Source organism: Zootoca vivipara, chromosome 9 (assembly GCF_965207765.1).
Source record: "Zootoca vivipara chromosome 9, rZooViv2.hap1.1, whole genome shotgun sequence".
Classification (NCBI taxonomy): Eukaryota; Metazoa; Chordata; class Lepidosauria; order Squamata; family Lacertidae; genus Zootoca; species Zootoca vivipara.
Window position 1 is genome coordinate 68002825 of NC_142592.1, and position 17530 is coordinate 68020354.

The following is a 17530-nucleotide window of genomic DNA, read 5'->3' on the forward strand; positions in this document are numbered from 1 at the left end:
TTGTAGAACAATAGGATTAAGGTATTCTTCTCAACTCTGTTCATGTTATAACATTTTTGCTGTGAAGAAGAGGCATGTGATCTCTGTTGAGTCAAATTCAGTTTTGAGAACTGCAAAAGTAAACCAAGCACCTGTGATAATATCTTGTAGGCGGAGAAACTGCCCAATAATCTTACAAAAACCTCTGGAAGAGCATGACATTGTGAATGGATTAATGGAATTTATTTACCCCCCAAATTAAACATATACAACCTTATTCTACATAATTTAAAAACTAATCTATATTTCATGATGGAATAACCTTTGGATGGTAATATATTTTCCTCAAAAAGCATTTTATTTAAAAAAAATCCAATTTAAATCAAAAAAATCGATTTAAATCAAAAAAATCCGATTTTTTTGATTTTTTTAAAAAAATCATTGATTTTTATCCACCCTGCCCAGGAAAAAAATATTAGGCATGAGCACTCTTTTGCTTTCACAGAAATGGTTCTTTATGACAGCATTGAAGGAAGCCACTTGCCCACTGACAAAGTAAGGCATTGTGTATCGTGCCAAGCAACTATGATACCCACACCAACCACACAAAGCTGTCCTGTGGTTCAAAAGGTAGACACAAGCAGGTAAATTCTTCAAATGGAAAACCCAAATAGCACTCTGCTCCTAATTGCCACTGGACCCAGTCCACCAGGATGCTCTCGTTTGCAAGCCTCATGGAAAGGAACAGGAAGATCACACAGGAACAGAATAATGCTCATGCAAAGTTGCTTATTTGTGGTGGATTGCGCTGTGTGGGCCAGATCAACCCATTTCTCGTTTCTATCACTTTTAATGGTACCCAAAGATTTGTTGCCCGAGGTGACTGCCTCATTCTGCTACTTCCAGTATGTGAATCATTATGATGTCCTTATCACAACACAAGGTGCTGATGTGCTTTAAACTACTCTGCTGTTAATTTCGATTATCTGCTACAATTGTTTTAAAACTGCTTTTATTTTATAATTTTAGTATTTACTGTAAACTGCTTAGAGGTTTTACTACAATCAAGTAAAAAAAATTGTTAAACGGACTAAATAAAGAAATCAGAAATTCCACTTTTTAAGCAAGTAAAACTGAGAAGGAACTTGCTCCATTTTACAGACAGTCGCGACACCTGCTCATTTACAACTAGCCAAAGACAAGCCCGCCCAGCATGGTATGGCTCCAATCAAGACAGTTCTGCTTGGCACAGAGAGCTGAACAGAAGTTCACTCACCATCCAGTCTGGCATATGGAAAGCTGAGGCACCTGCATGGTTGTCCCACTTCTCCATCACAGACACTTTTGTAAGGCTTGGATTTTCGGCTGCCACAGGAAGGAGACTTTGATTTGGTTCTACGAGACTCCCGGTTGTGCAAAGGGTTATGCAATAATCGGTAGGCGCAGCAACTCCTTCCCAAGCCAGTGCCGTCTCAAGCAGTCAACAGAACATCTGGTTCCTCAAGGAATTGGCTTTTGCCAGAAGTCCTGGTCAGGCAAAGACTCTAAACCCTCTCTCTCATGTTTAGGCTTTCCAGCAGACACTTGCAAGGCACCACTCTCAGCACTGACTCTTAGGTCAGACTGTGTGACAGGCACAGCCTCAGTGTTGTGTGAATGCGGCCAACTACCACCTGCCTATGTATATCCAACAGATGACGTCACCCAAGCAGCCGATAGCAGGGATCAATAAAGCTCAAGGTCAAGGAGGCACTCTTTTACATGCACTGCAAAATAAACGTCTTCTCACATGTAGCTTTGGTACTTGATAGCATTAAAAGTTCACGGAACTGAAGCAAAAGGGCCCAGTAGGATTTCCAGCTGCCAAGCAAGCGCACCTGGCAAAAGACCAGCAAGGCAGCGTTTAAAATTAACTTCTGAAAGCTTTGACTTTTGGGAGAACTGCAAGGCTATTGTTCTCAGCAATTATTTGCATAGACATCCACTTGCCTGCAACTCCCTCTATCGGAGAGCGGCAAGCATGCAAAATCATGCGCGCACAAACACACACACTTATCCAAAGAGGTCACAAAGAGAGTGTGCCCAGGAACAGACTGTGGGATCTGCATCTGTTAGCCTTCTGCTGTTCCCCAAGAATCACAAACACCTCAAAACACCTCTTTCCAGGCTTCACAAGTCAACACTCTGTAAGATGAACAGCATAAGTCTTAGTCCCAGTCATGTAAGCTCTCCTCACCAAAAGAGAAGCCGTTCTGCAAGGCTTTCAGAGCACCCAAAAGCAGAGTGCAATGAGATGTACACATTGTCAGTATTAAGTAGACAGGAATAAATGTCCTTAAGTGGCACTTGCTCTTAAACTTGAGTTTGCAACAAGCAGCTTTAACTCACGTATTATTTCAGTTACAGATTAATTTCCATTTCAGTTTTGACAGGCTTATTACTTTTATTAGTTACCATTTCCAAACCTAATGGCGCAAGTTTCACTTTTAAAAATCTAAGCACTCAGCTCTCAAGGCCATGCACTACACTTGTCTCCGGCACTTAAAAAATGGAAGGTTTGATTAAAGGGGAAGGGTGCATGCATGATCCTGACATCACACAGACTGTGGAGGACCGCTTTGGAGGTGTAGTCTTAAGCCCCCAGGACACACACACACCCAACAGCAGATTAGACAAACCAATATTTTTATAATTGCTTGTCAAAACTGTAGTCAAAGATTAGGTCCCACAGCTTTTAAAAAGCACTTTGAGCTCTGGTGAAGGAAAGAAGAGACAGAAATGCTTCACATACATAAAGCAGCAAAGTTATTTGGAGCTCGAAACAATTTGCTTCCTCAACTCATTTTATTCTCATCTACATGATAGCAAGTCCTGTCTAAAACGTACTATCATCTTCTCTATCAACTAAAACAAGCAATGAAGGCCAGAAATATTTCAGATAGGAAAATGTCGCCATTAAATCTGCCTGTCTGACACGAGCCATATGACCCTTGGATGAAAATAACTATCCAGCTACTACTTCTTTAAAATTATCAGAATATTCTCTGCCTCCTATGGCCCATATTTTAAGACTCCTGAAAAAGTAGATCCTGAAAGTCATTGGGGTGGCAAAGTTTCCCCATAAAATTAAACATTCAGTGAAGAACCTTAAAAACACAGCAGGCTTGCAAAGCCCTCGGCAATCCAGAAAAGGGTCACCTAGTAAGAAACAGGAGGATCAGGCCCTGTCTTAAGCTGGGTGGGTGTTAAGATAGAAGTTGTAGGAAGGAGGGGCAGATTTTCTTTCAGAAATGGAAAAAAAAATATCCTGACAACTGCAGCCAATGCCGTCTGGTGTGCGTTGCCAGGGGAATCAGAGCAGCTCCAAGAGTCTGTATCGCATGCTGAAGGTCCAAGTTCATTTGAATGTTATCATGATGACTCATGATGTAGGCCCTTGATGACTACAGTGGTAGCTCTGGTTGTGAACGGGATCCATTCTGGAGGCCCATTCGCAACATGAAAAGGCCGCATCCTGAAGCACCGGGTCTGTGCACGCGCGCAGACTTAATTCAGCGCACAAAGTGCTATTTAGCACTTCTGCGTATGCACCGAACCTGGAAGTAACCCATTCCGGGACTTCCGGGTTCAGCGCATCCGTATCCTGAAAAGACGTAACCCACAGCAGACGTAACATGAGGTATGACTGTACAGTCAACTTCAACAGATGCAGAGTGAGATTCTCAGCTGTCAGGTATACAGGGGTGCCTTTTTGGGGGTCAGAGTGAGGTCAGAGTGGGAAAGAAGTGCAAAGAACTACTGACAGTGATAATTAGGTAATGCAGACACTGCTAATTAGGTTTCAAATAGCCCATACCGGTCAAGAGAGAAGTTACAAAACAGGATTTGATTTATTGGGAGTCTTTAGGCACTGTAATGCTCAGCGTTGACACTAGAGGGAGATGTGAATCCAAAAACCACCTTGCAGGCTGGAATCCAGATGACTGTGAACAAAATTAAGAATGGAAGTGGAAGAGGGCAAAGCAATGGAACATAAATCAACACCTCTTGGTGAGAACTTAGAACAGCCAGCAATTGCTGAGATGGATCGCTACAAGCTTTATTAGTTTCAGTGTGCTTAATCAGTCTGAGTCAAGGCTTTTCGGAGCATAGCTGTGCTCAGGAAGAGATTTATCACAAGCAGGTATGCCTTAATGAGAGCTGAGAGAAGTTCAAAGCATGGGAGGTACATGGCAAGTGAGGCCCCACGTTAAGTAGCCAGTGCTGTCCAAAATTCAGAATACATTAGTTAAAAAACTCACAGGTGCCACTGGCCTCTTGTGCAAGTTTCTGCATGTTTTTAATCTTTCTCACGAGTGAACTGAAATTATTCCCACAAAGGAGCACAAATTGAGGTGGCAAGGCTGGACTAGGAAGTATCTGTAATTGGGATGCCACATTCCTGCAACAACACCCACATGAATTCTCACTTCCATTTTCTCTCTGTGTGTTTTGCTCCTCGAGTATGAAGAACTTCCCATCCAACCCTCAGAGGTTCAGTTCCCATCTATAAAAAGTGACCAGGGATGCGGGTGGTGGTGTGGTCTAAACCACTGAGCCTCTTGGGCTTGCTTTTCGGAAGGTTGGTGGTTCGAATTCCCGCGACAGGGTGAGCTCCCGTTGCTCGGTCCCAGGCTCCTGCCAACCTAGCAGTTCAAAGTGCAAGTAGATAAATAGGTACCGCTGCGGCGGGAAGGTAAACAGCATTTCTGTGAGCTCTGGCAATTGTCACGGTCCTCCGTGCGCCAGTAGCAGTTTAGTCCTGTTGGCCACATGACCCGGAAAACTGTCTGTGGACAAACGTCTGCTCCCTCGGCCTGAAAGCGAGATGAGCGCCACAACCCCATAGTCGCCTTTGACTGGACTTAACCGCCCAGGGGTCCTTTACCTTTTTAAAAAAAATAGAAAGTGACCCATTTCAAAACACTGCAAGAACAAAGTGAGACAGTGGAACAGGGGAGGGTGAAAAACCCTCTTCATCCAAGGACTGCATTCACTTCTGGGCATTCACTTCCAGGGGCCAAAGGCAAAAGTGAGCAGTGCAACAAATGCGAGTTTTACCTTTCTACGGTGCGCTAGTTTCTACCTACACTCACACCCCTCTTCCTATCCTCCACCCAGGCAAGCAAGAAACATTATTGCACAAGAGCGTTCCTTCAGCAGGGATGCGGCAGGGAATATCAAGCAATACTCTTGGAATTGTCACGCTAGAATGATCAGGAGGGGCAGTCAAGTACTTAGAGCGTGTAACTGGCATATACAAAGCCTTCTTCAGGCGTGACTCATTAAGGCTCTTACTCATGCCTTTTCTCATATAAAAGCCCAAGCCACCCCCGTGCCATATGTTTGATCAAACTGACAACCTTTTGCCATTTCCAATCCTTCCCCCTTTCCCCCAATGCCTGGGAGTCCAGCAATCAAGCGGGACTCCAGCATCCTGCAAAGCTCATTGCGCCTCTCCACTGCATGACTAGCAATTTAGTTAAGCAAATGTAGGAAGCCGGCTATTTGAATGAAGGATGGTGGTGAGCAGCAGTCTGGCGCCTTGCATACCGGATGGGATCCAAAACGGCAAACTTACCATGTAGAAAATCCTACTCTTGCAAGGAGGGTTCTTGCAGACAAGTGTCACTCCTGGAACACGTGATGCCACTTTTCAGCGAGGGGACTATTTATGCGTAACTAAACCGGGGATGTTCCACACATCCCTAAAGAGAAAGCGCTTGCCTAGATTATGCTGAAGGGAAAAGCAGCTTGCCGGATTAGGGCTGTCTGTAACCACATCTTGTTCCGAAAGGCCTTGCCAGTGAGAAACTGGAGAAGGCCAGGTCAACGCGCTGGAGTTGCCCCACATTACAAAACTGGACAGCTTAAGAGGGCAGAGTTCATCAGGACACTCTTCCAATTGACCTTTGATAATGAGTTTCTAATTTTATGAGGCAAGTGGTCAAGTTTGAAAAACTAACCAAGTGTGGCAGGAATGAAATACAATCAGAGCAACCAGCCCACTATCTCCACTCCCCCCACCAAAGGGGGGGGGATCAAGTGGAAAGAAAACAGTAGAGCAGGGGTTCCCAACAAAATTTTCTCGAGGACCCCTCATCGAGCCGCTATTGTGACAAGGACCCCCATTAATTCCTAATCCTAAAATTAAAAAGTGAGAGCCAAATTAAGAGTCTTTTTATAAGAGTCCAGGGAGGAGGGAGGGGAATGGGGAAGACAGGGTACCTGCGCAGTAGCGCACAAATGAAGCCGACGCGCGCAAAGCATCTTGGGGAGGTGAGCGTTAGTAGAATGCGTGCGCTGCCTCTTTGCAAAACAGTAGTGTTTGTAAAGCGCCACCTAACGGCATACTAAGATTTAAGAAAATGGGGGGAGATGTATCTGTGCATAAGACGCCCCCTAATCTTTGACATTATTTTTAGGGGGGAACCTAGTCTTATACATGGAAAAATACGATATTTATGTATAAGGATATCTAGGCCAGTGTTTCCCAACCTTGGGTACTCCAGCTGTTTTTGGACTACAGTTCCCATCATTCCTGACCACTGGTCTTGCTAGCTAGGGAGGATGGGAGTTGTAGTCCAAAAACAGCTGGCGACCCAAGGTTGGGAAACACTGATCTAGGCTAACCTTCATTGCAAAGATTCCAGATGTTGAGTGTGGAGGGGCTCTGTGGGTCCTCTCTGATTAAGTACCCAACACTATTTACCTCTCTAGAGACATTAAACAGCCCTGAACAAACCACATATCCTTCCCCATTGTATCAACTGTATCTTTTAGAAATGGCCCATCTAAAGAATGCTCTAGCCTTGTGCATGCAAAGTGCTCAGAGTTCATGGTAAACAAAATCTCTGAAAACATTACAAGGTGATGTCGAGATGCCATAAGCAAAATTGTCAGTCTTGACAAGGAGGAGGGAGGCTGAGGGTGGAGGGATGAATAAAGAGTGAGCAAGCAGTAGGAAGGAAGCAAAAAATACAAAAGTTGTAACATGTCACAAAACCCTTTTTGGTTCAAGAATACCAAGCTCAGACATGCAAAAACAACTCCGCAAGCAAAATTTGTCGAAGTCTGACTCACAGAGGGGCAGGGGTGGAGGGGGGGGGGTCATTCAAGAACACACCGGATAATAAACTCAAGGAGATGAATATAGCAGTGGAGATTTGCAAGAGGGACTGAGCAGGCACCGTTGACGGAGGGAATGAAAACTGGTAGGATTGCTCACACGTTGCTTTCATGCAAATAGTCAGATTAGCACCAATAAAGGAGAGTTTATCACCATGCTTATGTGTTAAGATGAGAAGAGGGCCCTCTTGGCTGTGCAATTGGGGTCTTTTTACTATTCTTAGCACTGTGAGCTTAACCGGGTTTATTTCGAGTAAGCTGTCTCCTCTGTGATAAATAGAGCTGCCAACAGTGGTCAGAAAGTCCAGATTACGAAATGCACATTACCCTAATGGGAAATGTCCCAAAGCCAAGAGCAGCCACTGCCCTCATGTGGGAATGGAACAGGGGAATGAGAGCAGAATCTGCTGGGGCTGGTATGCCTGAAGGGAATAATTTACATCAGAAGGGTACACTGAAGTTAGTGAAAGATTGATTTCTCATTATCCCACCCCAAGAACACCCACTGACATCTGCCTAGGCTGCTGCTGCTTCCAGGGGTCAGAGCTTGTGGAGCTCCTAGTTTTCCCAGAGGGGCTATGCCAGGCATGCCCAAACTTTGGCCCTCCAGATGTTTTGGACTACAATTCCCATCATCCTTGACCACTGGTCCTGTTAGCTAGGGATCATGGGAGTTGTAGGCCAAAACATCTGGAGAGCCGCAGTTTGGGGGTGCCTGGGCTATACCCTGCTTTAGATCTGAAGAGGCTGAATCCCTTTTCTCCACAGAAGAGTTCCCTATCATGCGAAGGAGCTTTACAGCATTCAAGGTCACAAAGCCAATAAGGTTCATTATCAGAAACACGAATGCAACTAGCTCACCTGAATGTAGCCTACCTGGTGTTTTCCAGAATAAAATGGTAGCTCCTAACTGCAGTTCTCAGTCCTGTAAGCAAAAAAGCCCTTCTTCAAAGGACTTGGGGCATTAACATACCATACTGGGGGAAGGGATTCATAGCAAACTTATTTGGTGATTATCCTCTTTTAATGTATATTGGATCAAAGGGAGTTTGCAATTCAAATGCAAAAAAAGCCACAGTAAGCAAAATCACCATAAAACAGTAATCACCATAAATCCCACCCAGCTGTCTAGTACATCCTGTTCTTGGGGGGCCACGCTCTCATGCAAGATCGTAGAGCCCTAAAACATGTGAGATTGCTTCCTGACATAACAGTATTGCTTCTGGAACTTGTCTGGATTCGAAATTTGGTGAACTGACTTAAAAATGGGGGGCTGAGTGAGGAAAACCATTTCAGATTTCCTTTCCTACCCCTCACTCCAAACATTTCTCTCTACTCAGTGAGTTACATTAGGCAAGGAAAGAAAGGAAAGGAAATTGCCAAAGGCCAACCAACAAGATTCATTGATCAGTGAGGCTCTGAAACTCAGGTAGCTGTCCTGATTGCAGAACTCAGTAATGCAGGCATCAGGACGCTTCTCATTCAGAACTATTGCATGGCTTGTTTTTATCAAAAGCATTGCTTCCAAGTCAGAGATTCTACTGGCTGAGCAGGCAGGCAAAGCAAGCCAACCAGTCCTGAAAGCCACATAACTTCATGGGTTGTCTTCAATACTAATCATATTCAGAGCAGACTCACATAAATTTATTGATGCACCTGTTTTTTCCCCTTAAAAACAAACCAACAAATAAAAAACCGAGCCCACTGGGCAGGTATCAGAAAATCAAACAAGCCAAGGTTTAATGAACCCTAGTTTAATAAATCAAGAGACAGTGTTATGTGCAAACCAGATCACTAAGTGAATGCAAGAGTTGAGTGGTATGTACCTATTAATATCATTGAAAGAACTGTCCTGACTTCCATTTTGGTATTAACCTTTTCAAATGGGGCCCAGTTCAAAAATAGGCTCCACCTGCAGGTGCCAAAAGTAGGGGAAGCATCTTGACAATTCTTCCAGGGGTGTGAAATTAGCAGGAGGCTACAAAACATGGTAGGATGTTCATGGTGGCAGTCACAATTTTTATTTCCCCCATCCAACTGATGTTTTGTCATAATGAAGCACTCACTGCTCTGGAAGGATTCTGAGAAATAGAAAAATAACTGTCTCTGGGTGGGAGGAGTGCAGCAGCAAAACACATGGTGGCAGGAGGGCAAAAGTAAGCCATTTATGTCCAAGTTTTCATTTGAGAAAAAAATTGTGTCTCAGCACTATTTTTGAAGCTGTAAATAGCCTGGTACCCAAGTATGTAAAACACTGCCTTTTTCCATATAAAGCTGCCCATCAGGATCTTCTGGTCCCTCTCTGAGTGATTTTAGGCAACTGGTGGGCACAGAAGTGGCCTTTTTTGTCATAGCACCCTACATTATATAACTCTCCCCTTAGACAAGTTTGTCTAACATTATTTTTTAGGCATTAAAAGTGTTTCCCCGGATTTTCAATTAACCTCTTCAGTCCTCCAATAGTTTCAGCAGCTGCTTTTATCTCTGGCTGTGTTGTTTTTAATAATGGTTCAGTGTTTTAATACTGTACTTTTATTGCAGTTTTAACACACTGGCTGGGTTGAGTTACAGTGCTGGTTATAAACTATGGTTAAGCAAACCAGTTTGCATGCTAGTTTACCATTCACTTCTCCCTATCTGGAGCAGGGAAACAAAATATAGAGTTGCATCTAAAGCAACCATAATCACTGGTTCAAACGCAACACTAAGCCATCTGCTTCATTGTTTGTTTCCCTAAGAATGGATTGGGAGAGCTCAAGGTTTGTTCATCCTACGATTTAAGGCCAGGATTACATCCAAACTCAGCCACTGTTATACAGACTGAATAAACTGTTTTATTCTGTAGTGAAGTATCTTGAAAACTTTATGAAATGAAAGACAAAATATAAATCATAGCTGCCAAGTTATCCCCTTTTTAAAGGGAAATTCCCTTATGCTGAATAGGCTTCCTCGTGAGAAAAGGGAAAACTTGGCAGCTATGATATAAATCCAAAAAACAGATGAAGAGCTTTAGTCTGAAACACCTGGGTTCAGGTAGCATGAGCTCACTAGGCTACCTTCAGGCAAGCAATTCTATCAGTTAACACCCCACCTGTAAAATGGGAACAGTAAACTTGTTCACTGGGTTATTTTGAAAAGAAATGAGTGAAAGGATTAAAGTGCTTCAATATTAAAAGCTCTGCAAAAGAGGAAAAACAAGGGTATTTTAAAGGAATCACGCCACACCCTAGCCCAGGGGTCCCCAGACTTTCTGCGCGGCGGGCCGGTGCTCGCCGCGCCGACCGCGCGGTGGGCCGGAGGGCAGGGGAGTGCGCGCGCAGCGGGCCGGAGGGCGGGGGAGTGCGCGCCCGTGCGCATGCGCACACGCACACGGGCGGGAAAAAAATCGCCAAAAATCGCTTGTGCGCATGCGTATGGGCCTCCCCCGACCCGGAAGTGCACCAGAAATGACCTCTTCCGGGTCGGGAGAGGCCCATACGCATGCGCACAAAGGATTTTCGGCGATTTTTTGCCGATTTTTTAGATCGTCGCTGCGCCGCGCGCCGTGAGAGCGGGCGGCGGCAGCGGGCGGCGGGAGTCGTCGCGGGCCGGATTGGAAGGCCGATTGGGCCGCATCCGGCCCGGGGGCCGTAGTTTGGGGACCCCTGCCCTAGCCTGAGGGCTACAGGTGGCTTATAGCATCCACACAGTGCTAAGGCTTCCCTGGCCCAAAGGTATACCACCTGAATTAAACACAGCTCCACCTACACCCTTGGCTCGACCTCAAGGGCGTACCTTATAATGCAACCACCACGGTTAATGCCTCCCTCCAGCCAGCTTAAACACATTTCCAGTCTCTCCCAAATTTCCACCTTCTACTAGCACTACCCCCTCACTTACTCATTCCCTCTCTAACATACTCACTAAGCCAGGCACCCCCAAACTGCGGCCCTCCAGATGTTTTGGCCTACAACTCCCATGATCCCTAGCTAACAGGACCAGTGGTCAGGGATGATGGGAATTGTAGTCCAAAACATCTGGAGGGCCGAAGTTTGGGGATGCCTGCACTAAGCAGGTAGGTAGCCATGTTGGTCTGAGTCGAAGCAAATAAAAAAAATTCCTTCAGTAGCACCTTAAAGACCAACTAAGTTTTTATTTTGGTATGAGCGTTCGTGTGCATGCACACTTCTTCAGATACACTTGAAACAGAAGAGTCAGATCACCACCCTCTGTATATACATAAGGGTCTGACTCTTCTGTTTCAAGTGTATCTGAAGAAGTGTGCATGCACACGAAAGCTCATACCAAAATAAAAACTTAGTTGGTCTTTAAGGTGCTACTGAAGGATTTTTTTTATTTTGCACTAAGCAGTTATTTCTATCCACAGCTCTTACTGCCAGCTCATACACCAGCTTCTTGGCCACCTCATGAGAAGAGAAGACTCCCTGGAAAAGACCCTGATGTTGGGAAAGATGGAGGGCACTAGGAGAAGGGGACGAAAGAGGACGAGATGGTTGGACAGTGTTCTCGAAGCTATGAACATGAGTTTGACCAAACTGCGGGAGGCAGTGGAAGACAGGAGTGCCTGGCGTGCTCTGGTCCATGGGGTCACGAAGAGTCGGACACGACTAAACGACTAAACAACAACAACATACACCAGCCTTCCCCAACCTGATATCCTCCAGGTGTTTTGGACCACAATTCCCATCATCCCTGACCATTAGCCATACTGGCTGGGGCTGATGGGAGTTGCAGTACATAATTGTCTGGGACACATCAATTTGGGAGCAGCTGTCCTTTAAACTGCCTGTTTCCCAGAAGGAGATGACCTAGGGGCAGCCTTCAAGCTGCCTTCTTCCACCACATTTACCCTTGCATCTGCATTATATTGCTCTTGTCTGCCTCAAGCCTTACCCAAGTAATTGCCTATGAAGACCACGGATTAAGCCTCCAAGAGATAGGCTCAAGGCAATCCAACACATTCTTTGGCAGCAGATCAGAGTTTTCCATTAAAAATTCCCTCAGCAGGAAGCTGGCACCAATCGGGTTCTGAGAAGGGTGTCTACATGATGGATATGCATTTCCAAAACATGCCTGCTTCAAAGAATCACAGAGCTGGAAGGGACCCTAGGGGTCATCAAGTCCAACCCAGGAATCAATGCATCACACACTGCTTTTCTAGGTGCATACTTTAAAAACCACTGAGGGGGTAAACTGTTACTGCCACTGGCAGTCTAGGTAAAAATAAAAAAGGGTTCACATCCCAACAAGAATTGCCTTGCCAAGATCTCAAGCTCAGACCTCTCCAAAGGGAGATACGAGTTGCTAGATACAAGTTCCTTCGTGCTCACAAAAGACAGCCTTCCCTCCCCAACCGTTCCCAAATGCATCATCAGCCTGTCACAATCTGTTGCTTCTCTTAGCAAACCACGCAGAACATGCACACGCACATCTTGCTTCCCGCAGAGAATTTGTTCCAGTGAACCACATAAGAAATGCTGGCAAGGAATAGCATGTAATTGGATGACATCACTAGACAGAGTGTGCCATTTGCGAGAAGCCTGCTGCACTCTGGGCCCTAACCCTGAGCAGGTTGAAAGTGGCGCGAAACACTCAGCCAGAAATTAGTGCTGCTCTCCTTCCCATCGCGGTAAATGACAGAGCTGTCAATGGGCTACGGAAAATGAAGTTAATGAGCATGGCATTAATCAAGAGACCTTGTTCCAGTCAGAGAAAACAGCTCTCTAAAGAGCGCAATCACGCCCAACCCATTTTTCTCATGGGAACTTAGCTGAGATTAAGTCAGCATTTCAAATTCCACGTTAAGTCTCTTAATGGCGGAAAAAGAGAGGGTCTTGTGGCACTATAAACACTAAGCGGCACTGTGCCATATGCTTTCATGAAAATATTTAACAACAAATAATACAATATAGAAGGCTTGTATTGTTGAGTTCTGGACATATATTTACAGAAAAATGTGTATCTTGTCTTACAAATTTTGTAGCTGGCGGTTTTAACTACCTAGGTTGAAATAAGCAATAAAGCAGTTTCCCGTTTTAACACATTTGACTGCAATGCAACTGGCTCGTGCCACTCACTCTCGTCTAACACCCAGCTACCCACATTCTAGACACAAAACAGAGAACTTCCATCTCAAGCTGGTCACCCATCAAAGCTAGCTGGTTAACAGGAGAACAGGGTGTCCATGTGATATGCTTCAGACCACAATACCTCAAGGACCGCTTCTGCCCGTATGAACTGTCCTGGACTCTGCGTTCATCAGCTGAGGCCCTTCTTCATGTGCCTCCTCCAAGTGAGGTCCGGAAGGTGGTAACATGAGAACGGGCCATCTCTGTGGTGGCTCCGTTTTTGGAATACTCTCCCTACAGCTGACTAGATACAAGCAGGAACCTGGCAGTGTGATCTCCTGGGCCCTAGGCAAGGTGGAGTTGATCTTGGGTACAAAACTGGGGTCAGGCCTAAGAACCCATCTCCATTCCCCCATCTGCCTAGCAGAGGTGAATGCAATGAGGGAAACCCACCTTCCATGTGAGCTCATGGAGTGGCATGATTTGCATAATTCATAGGGGTTGTACAACTAGAGTTAGATGCCATCTAGGGAATCTGTGGACTACGAGATAAAAAGGAACTCCTGGGGAACAAGCATTTTACCCAGAGGTCGGCAACCTAAGGCCCGCGTGCCAGTTCCGGCCTGAACAGGTTCTGGATCAGGCCCGCGGATGGTGCAGAAATTGCCACATGGTTCTGATTCATATAGTTTGGGCTGCGCCATTTTTTCCTCTCTCTCCCTGACAGCAGCGCCACCTCCCTCCCTCCTCCTGACGGAGGAAGGAGGCTAACCTTTGATTGGTGCCAGCAGCATTGTTTCCCTCTGATTGGTTGTGAGCCGCAGTTGGCGAGCGCCCCTCTCAAGCGCCCGCCATTTAAAGCAGCCCCTCTCCGGCTCTCCCGTGGCTCACTGCTCCTTCTGCCGCCGCAGCAAGTGGTTCCGTTCTGAGACACCCTCCCAGGGTTCTGGGGTGTATGAAGCCTTGTTCCCCTCATTTTTAACTCCACTACCGAACTCGTCCCTCCCTCCAAGACGGGAGAGCGGAGAACACGCGTCCTTCTGCAGAAGGAACCACTTGCTGCAGAAGGATGTGTGTTCTCCGCTTTCCCGTCTTGGAGGAGGAGATGCGTTCAGTAGCAGAGTTAAAAATGGGGAAATAAGGCTTTGCACACCCCAGAACCCTAGGAGGGTGTCTCAGAATGGAACAGGTATGCTGCGGCGTTTGAGGGACAGTGAAAAGTAAAAGCTTGCTGGCCCCTGATCTTACCTGTGGCCGGTACCCCTTCTAGCTAAACACCTGATGAAGGGGACAGTAAAGAGAAAGAAAGCTCTAAATTGGGGAAGGGGAAAAGAAACCTTAGCAAAGATTGCCTAGGGGGTCTGTGGCAATGTATCCAGTTTTGGCCCTCACTTTCAGAAGAGACGGTAACCATTTCCTGTGTGTTACATTTCTGCGCTGACCAAGAAAATGATGACCAAATAAGTTAACCAAATTTTTTTTATTGGTGTTCATGTAAACACAAGAACATATAACTACAGTAACTTGTCTAAAGCATTTTGTGGAATGGCAAGAGAAATGTGTGGTTCAAGAAGATCTTTAGATCCCTGCCAAAAAAAATCTGCAAATTTTGCTCACTGGGAACTCCAGACACATTCAACACCAAAGCAGGGACAGGAAACAAAGAAATGTGTGTTTTCTAAACAATCTTGTTTCGTTTTCTCTTCTGCAACATGGGAACATTAAACTAAGTTACTGTAATGGCAGCCAATATAAGATGTACATTGAGATAACTCACAATGGTTATTTTTATTACTATGAGTGTGTGTGTTGTTGTTGTTGTTTTTTAAAAAAACCTGTTATAAATGTTTGGAATGTGTGTACTCTTTGGGAACACTTGATTTAAACATTTGTCAACATTTTCTATTTTGTTACTAACATTTTTGGGGTTAGATGCAGATTTGTTCTGACAGCTCCATTAGCTTCACTTGAGGTTAAGGGGCTTACATAAAAACATTTGCCAAGGCTCCATGAATATTCTCACGGAAATTTTACACCGACAGGAAAAGAAATTATAACTTTTAGATTACGTCAGTGAAGAAAAGAGAAATGTGAAATATTGACAAGTCATGCATTACAAGTATTAGTAAAAACTAAGCCCATCAAGTACTTGACATTTTATAGGATTGAGAACACTGCTTCAATGATGTGTGCACTTGAAAATAAAATGAAATGGAAAGTTACTTAACATTTCCATTCTCAGCAAAGGAGAACATTCTGACAGCTGAAGAGGCAACTGTTTTATTATGCCACTTGCAGGATTGGTGAATATTTACTCCCACACTTGGGAAAGGAAACAGGGGTGATTGGGATTCTGCACATGAAGCACATGCATGGGATACTGTGAGCTGCCTAGAATGGGAGTCCATGGCAGAGAAAAACTACAGTACTTCACAGAGATTCTGAAGGAAGAAACAAGAATGCTTATACCAGGGGTCAGCAAACTTTTTCAGCAGGCGGCCTGTCCACTGTCCCTCAGACCTTGTGGGGGGCCGGACCATATTTTGGAGGGGGGAAATGAACAAATTCCTATGCCCCACAAATAACCCAGAGATGCATTTTAAATAAAAGCACACATTCTACTCATATAAAAAGCCCCTGATTTCCGGACCATTAGTGGGCCAGATTTAGAAGATGATTAGGCCGGATCCGGCCCCCGGGCCTTCGTTTTCCTACCCATGGCTTATACAGTGGTACCTTGGTTCTCGAACTTAATCCATTCCAGGAGTCCATTCGACTCCCGAAACCATTTGAAAACCAAGACGTGGCTTCCAATTGGCTGCAGGAGCTTCCTGCACTCAAGCGGAAGCTGCATTTCGCAAACCGGAACACTTACTTCCGGGTTTTAGCGTTCGGGAACCGATTTGTTCGGAAGCCAAGCTGTTCGAGTACCAAGGTACCACTGTATCAGACTTTCAGCTAGTCAGTCAAAATGGTAAGTGAACTTGCTAGGCTCGTAGCTCACTCCCAATATGCTGAACAGGTATTTTTAAATTCAAGCTTATTACAGTGGTTCCTCGGTTTGCGACCGCAATCCGTTCTGTGGAGGTGGTCGCTCGCTGAAGCAGTCGCTCCCCAAAGGCACGCTTCTGCGCGTGCGCTAAGCGCCGATAGAACACTTCTGCGCATGCGCGAGCTGCGCAGATCGCGTCTGCTCATCCGACGTCGCGGAACCCGGATTTAAACACTTCCGGGTCCCACTTCCGGGTCCACAGCAGTCACTTGCTGAAGCTGTCGCAAACAGAGGTAGACGTAAACCGAGGTTTGACTGTACATGATTATCATCACATACTGTGGAGCAAAAACGTGATGCTGCTTGGGAAGCTCTGAAGATCAATAATACAGTACACAAACTTGATTTAGAATCAAGAAAAGCATGCCCCCTATCAGCCCTCCACTGAATTGCCAGCACATGCTCACACATGTACATGCATGCACACACACACCATTACTGCTATGATTATGTGGGTTCTTATCATCATAATGGTTGGTATTAGCTAGCCTCCTCACACAAGGAAGAACTGCTAGGCTGTCTGAATGAAGCAGATCATAAGTGGGAGTAAAGTGATGCACAGTTTATTAGAAAAAATGATGCACAGTTTATTAGAAAAAATGTCTTGGCAACTATTTTCACATAATGACAGCAGTTGGCGGCAATTGGTTTCAAATGCACAAATGCTCAATTGAACTGAAAGTGAAAAGTTATGGGAAATTAGAACAACTAAATCTTATAGTAAAAGCGAACTAAAAGCAGTCATCACTAATAACTAGGCATAAAAAATAAATCTTACATTTCTAAATAGTCTGCTGCCAAGGAGACCCGGTCATTTTCCTTGCCTTCAATGTATATAATACAGGTGTCTTGAAATGCACCAAGCAAGTCCCATAAGGAGAACTGAAGATATACTGTACACAAATCACCTAAGGCCCATGAGGTTGTTCAGTGGCGAACCTTAAGCATTTTCTAAGGCTAGCAGCATTGCATTGTTCAGAGTAAAGCAAGACCACTAATTGGCTTAAGGGAGAACTAATGACATTGATAAACCACTTAACCTTTACTTTCTAAGATAGCAACTGATCCTTTCTGGTGACCACTACCTTAAGGACAACCTGTGGAACTGTGTTACACAATTAGAGCACTGTGAACTGGTATAGCAGTACAGGTGCCAGATATTCCCGTTTTGACTAGATTGCTCAGAAATTCATCACACACCCTTTAAAAAGAATTTCCCTTCAGGCCAAGGGAGACCCTATTTTTAAAGTGTGAACCGAAAAAC

The 17530-nt window shown here is 45.0% G+C and overlaps 1 protein-coding gene across 3 annotated transcripts in view; it reads right to left on the reverse strand.

The window, feature by feature from the left end:
* The window catches only part of AHCYL2 (adenosylhomocysteinase like 2), a 101296-nt gene that overhangs the window by 55809 nt on the left and 27957 nt on the right, over window positions 1-17530 (reverse strand). The window contains exon 1 of one of the 3 annotated variants that reach the window (XM_060279258.2): window positions 5600-5658. The exons of 1 other annotated variant lie outside the window; for it this stretch is intronic. In XM_060279258.2, the coding sequence (XP_060135241.1) occupies window positions 5600-5602 (3 nt within the window). In that variant the 5' untranslated portion in view covers window positions 5603-5658. Of the gene's footprint in view, window positions 1-1255; window positions 1432-5599; window positions 5659-17530 lie in introns of those variants that run through there. One more of the 3 variants, XM_060279256.2, reaches the window with a different exon arrangement.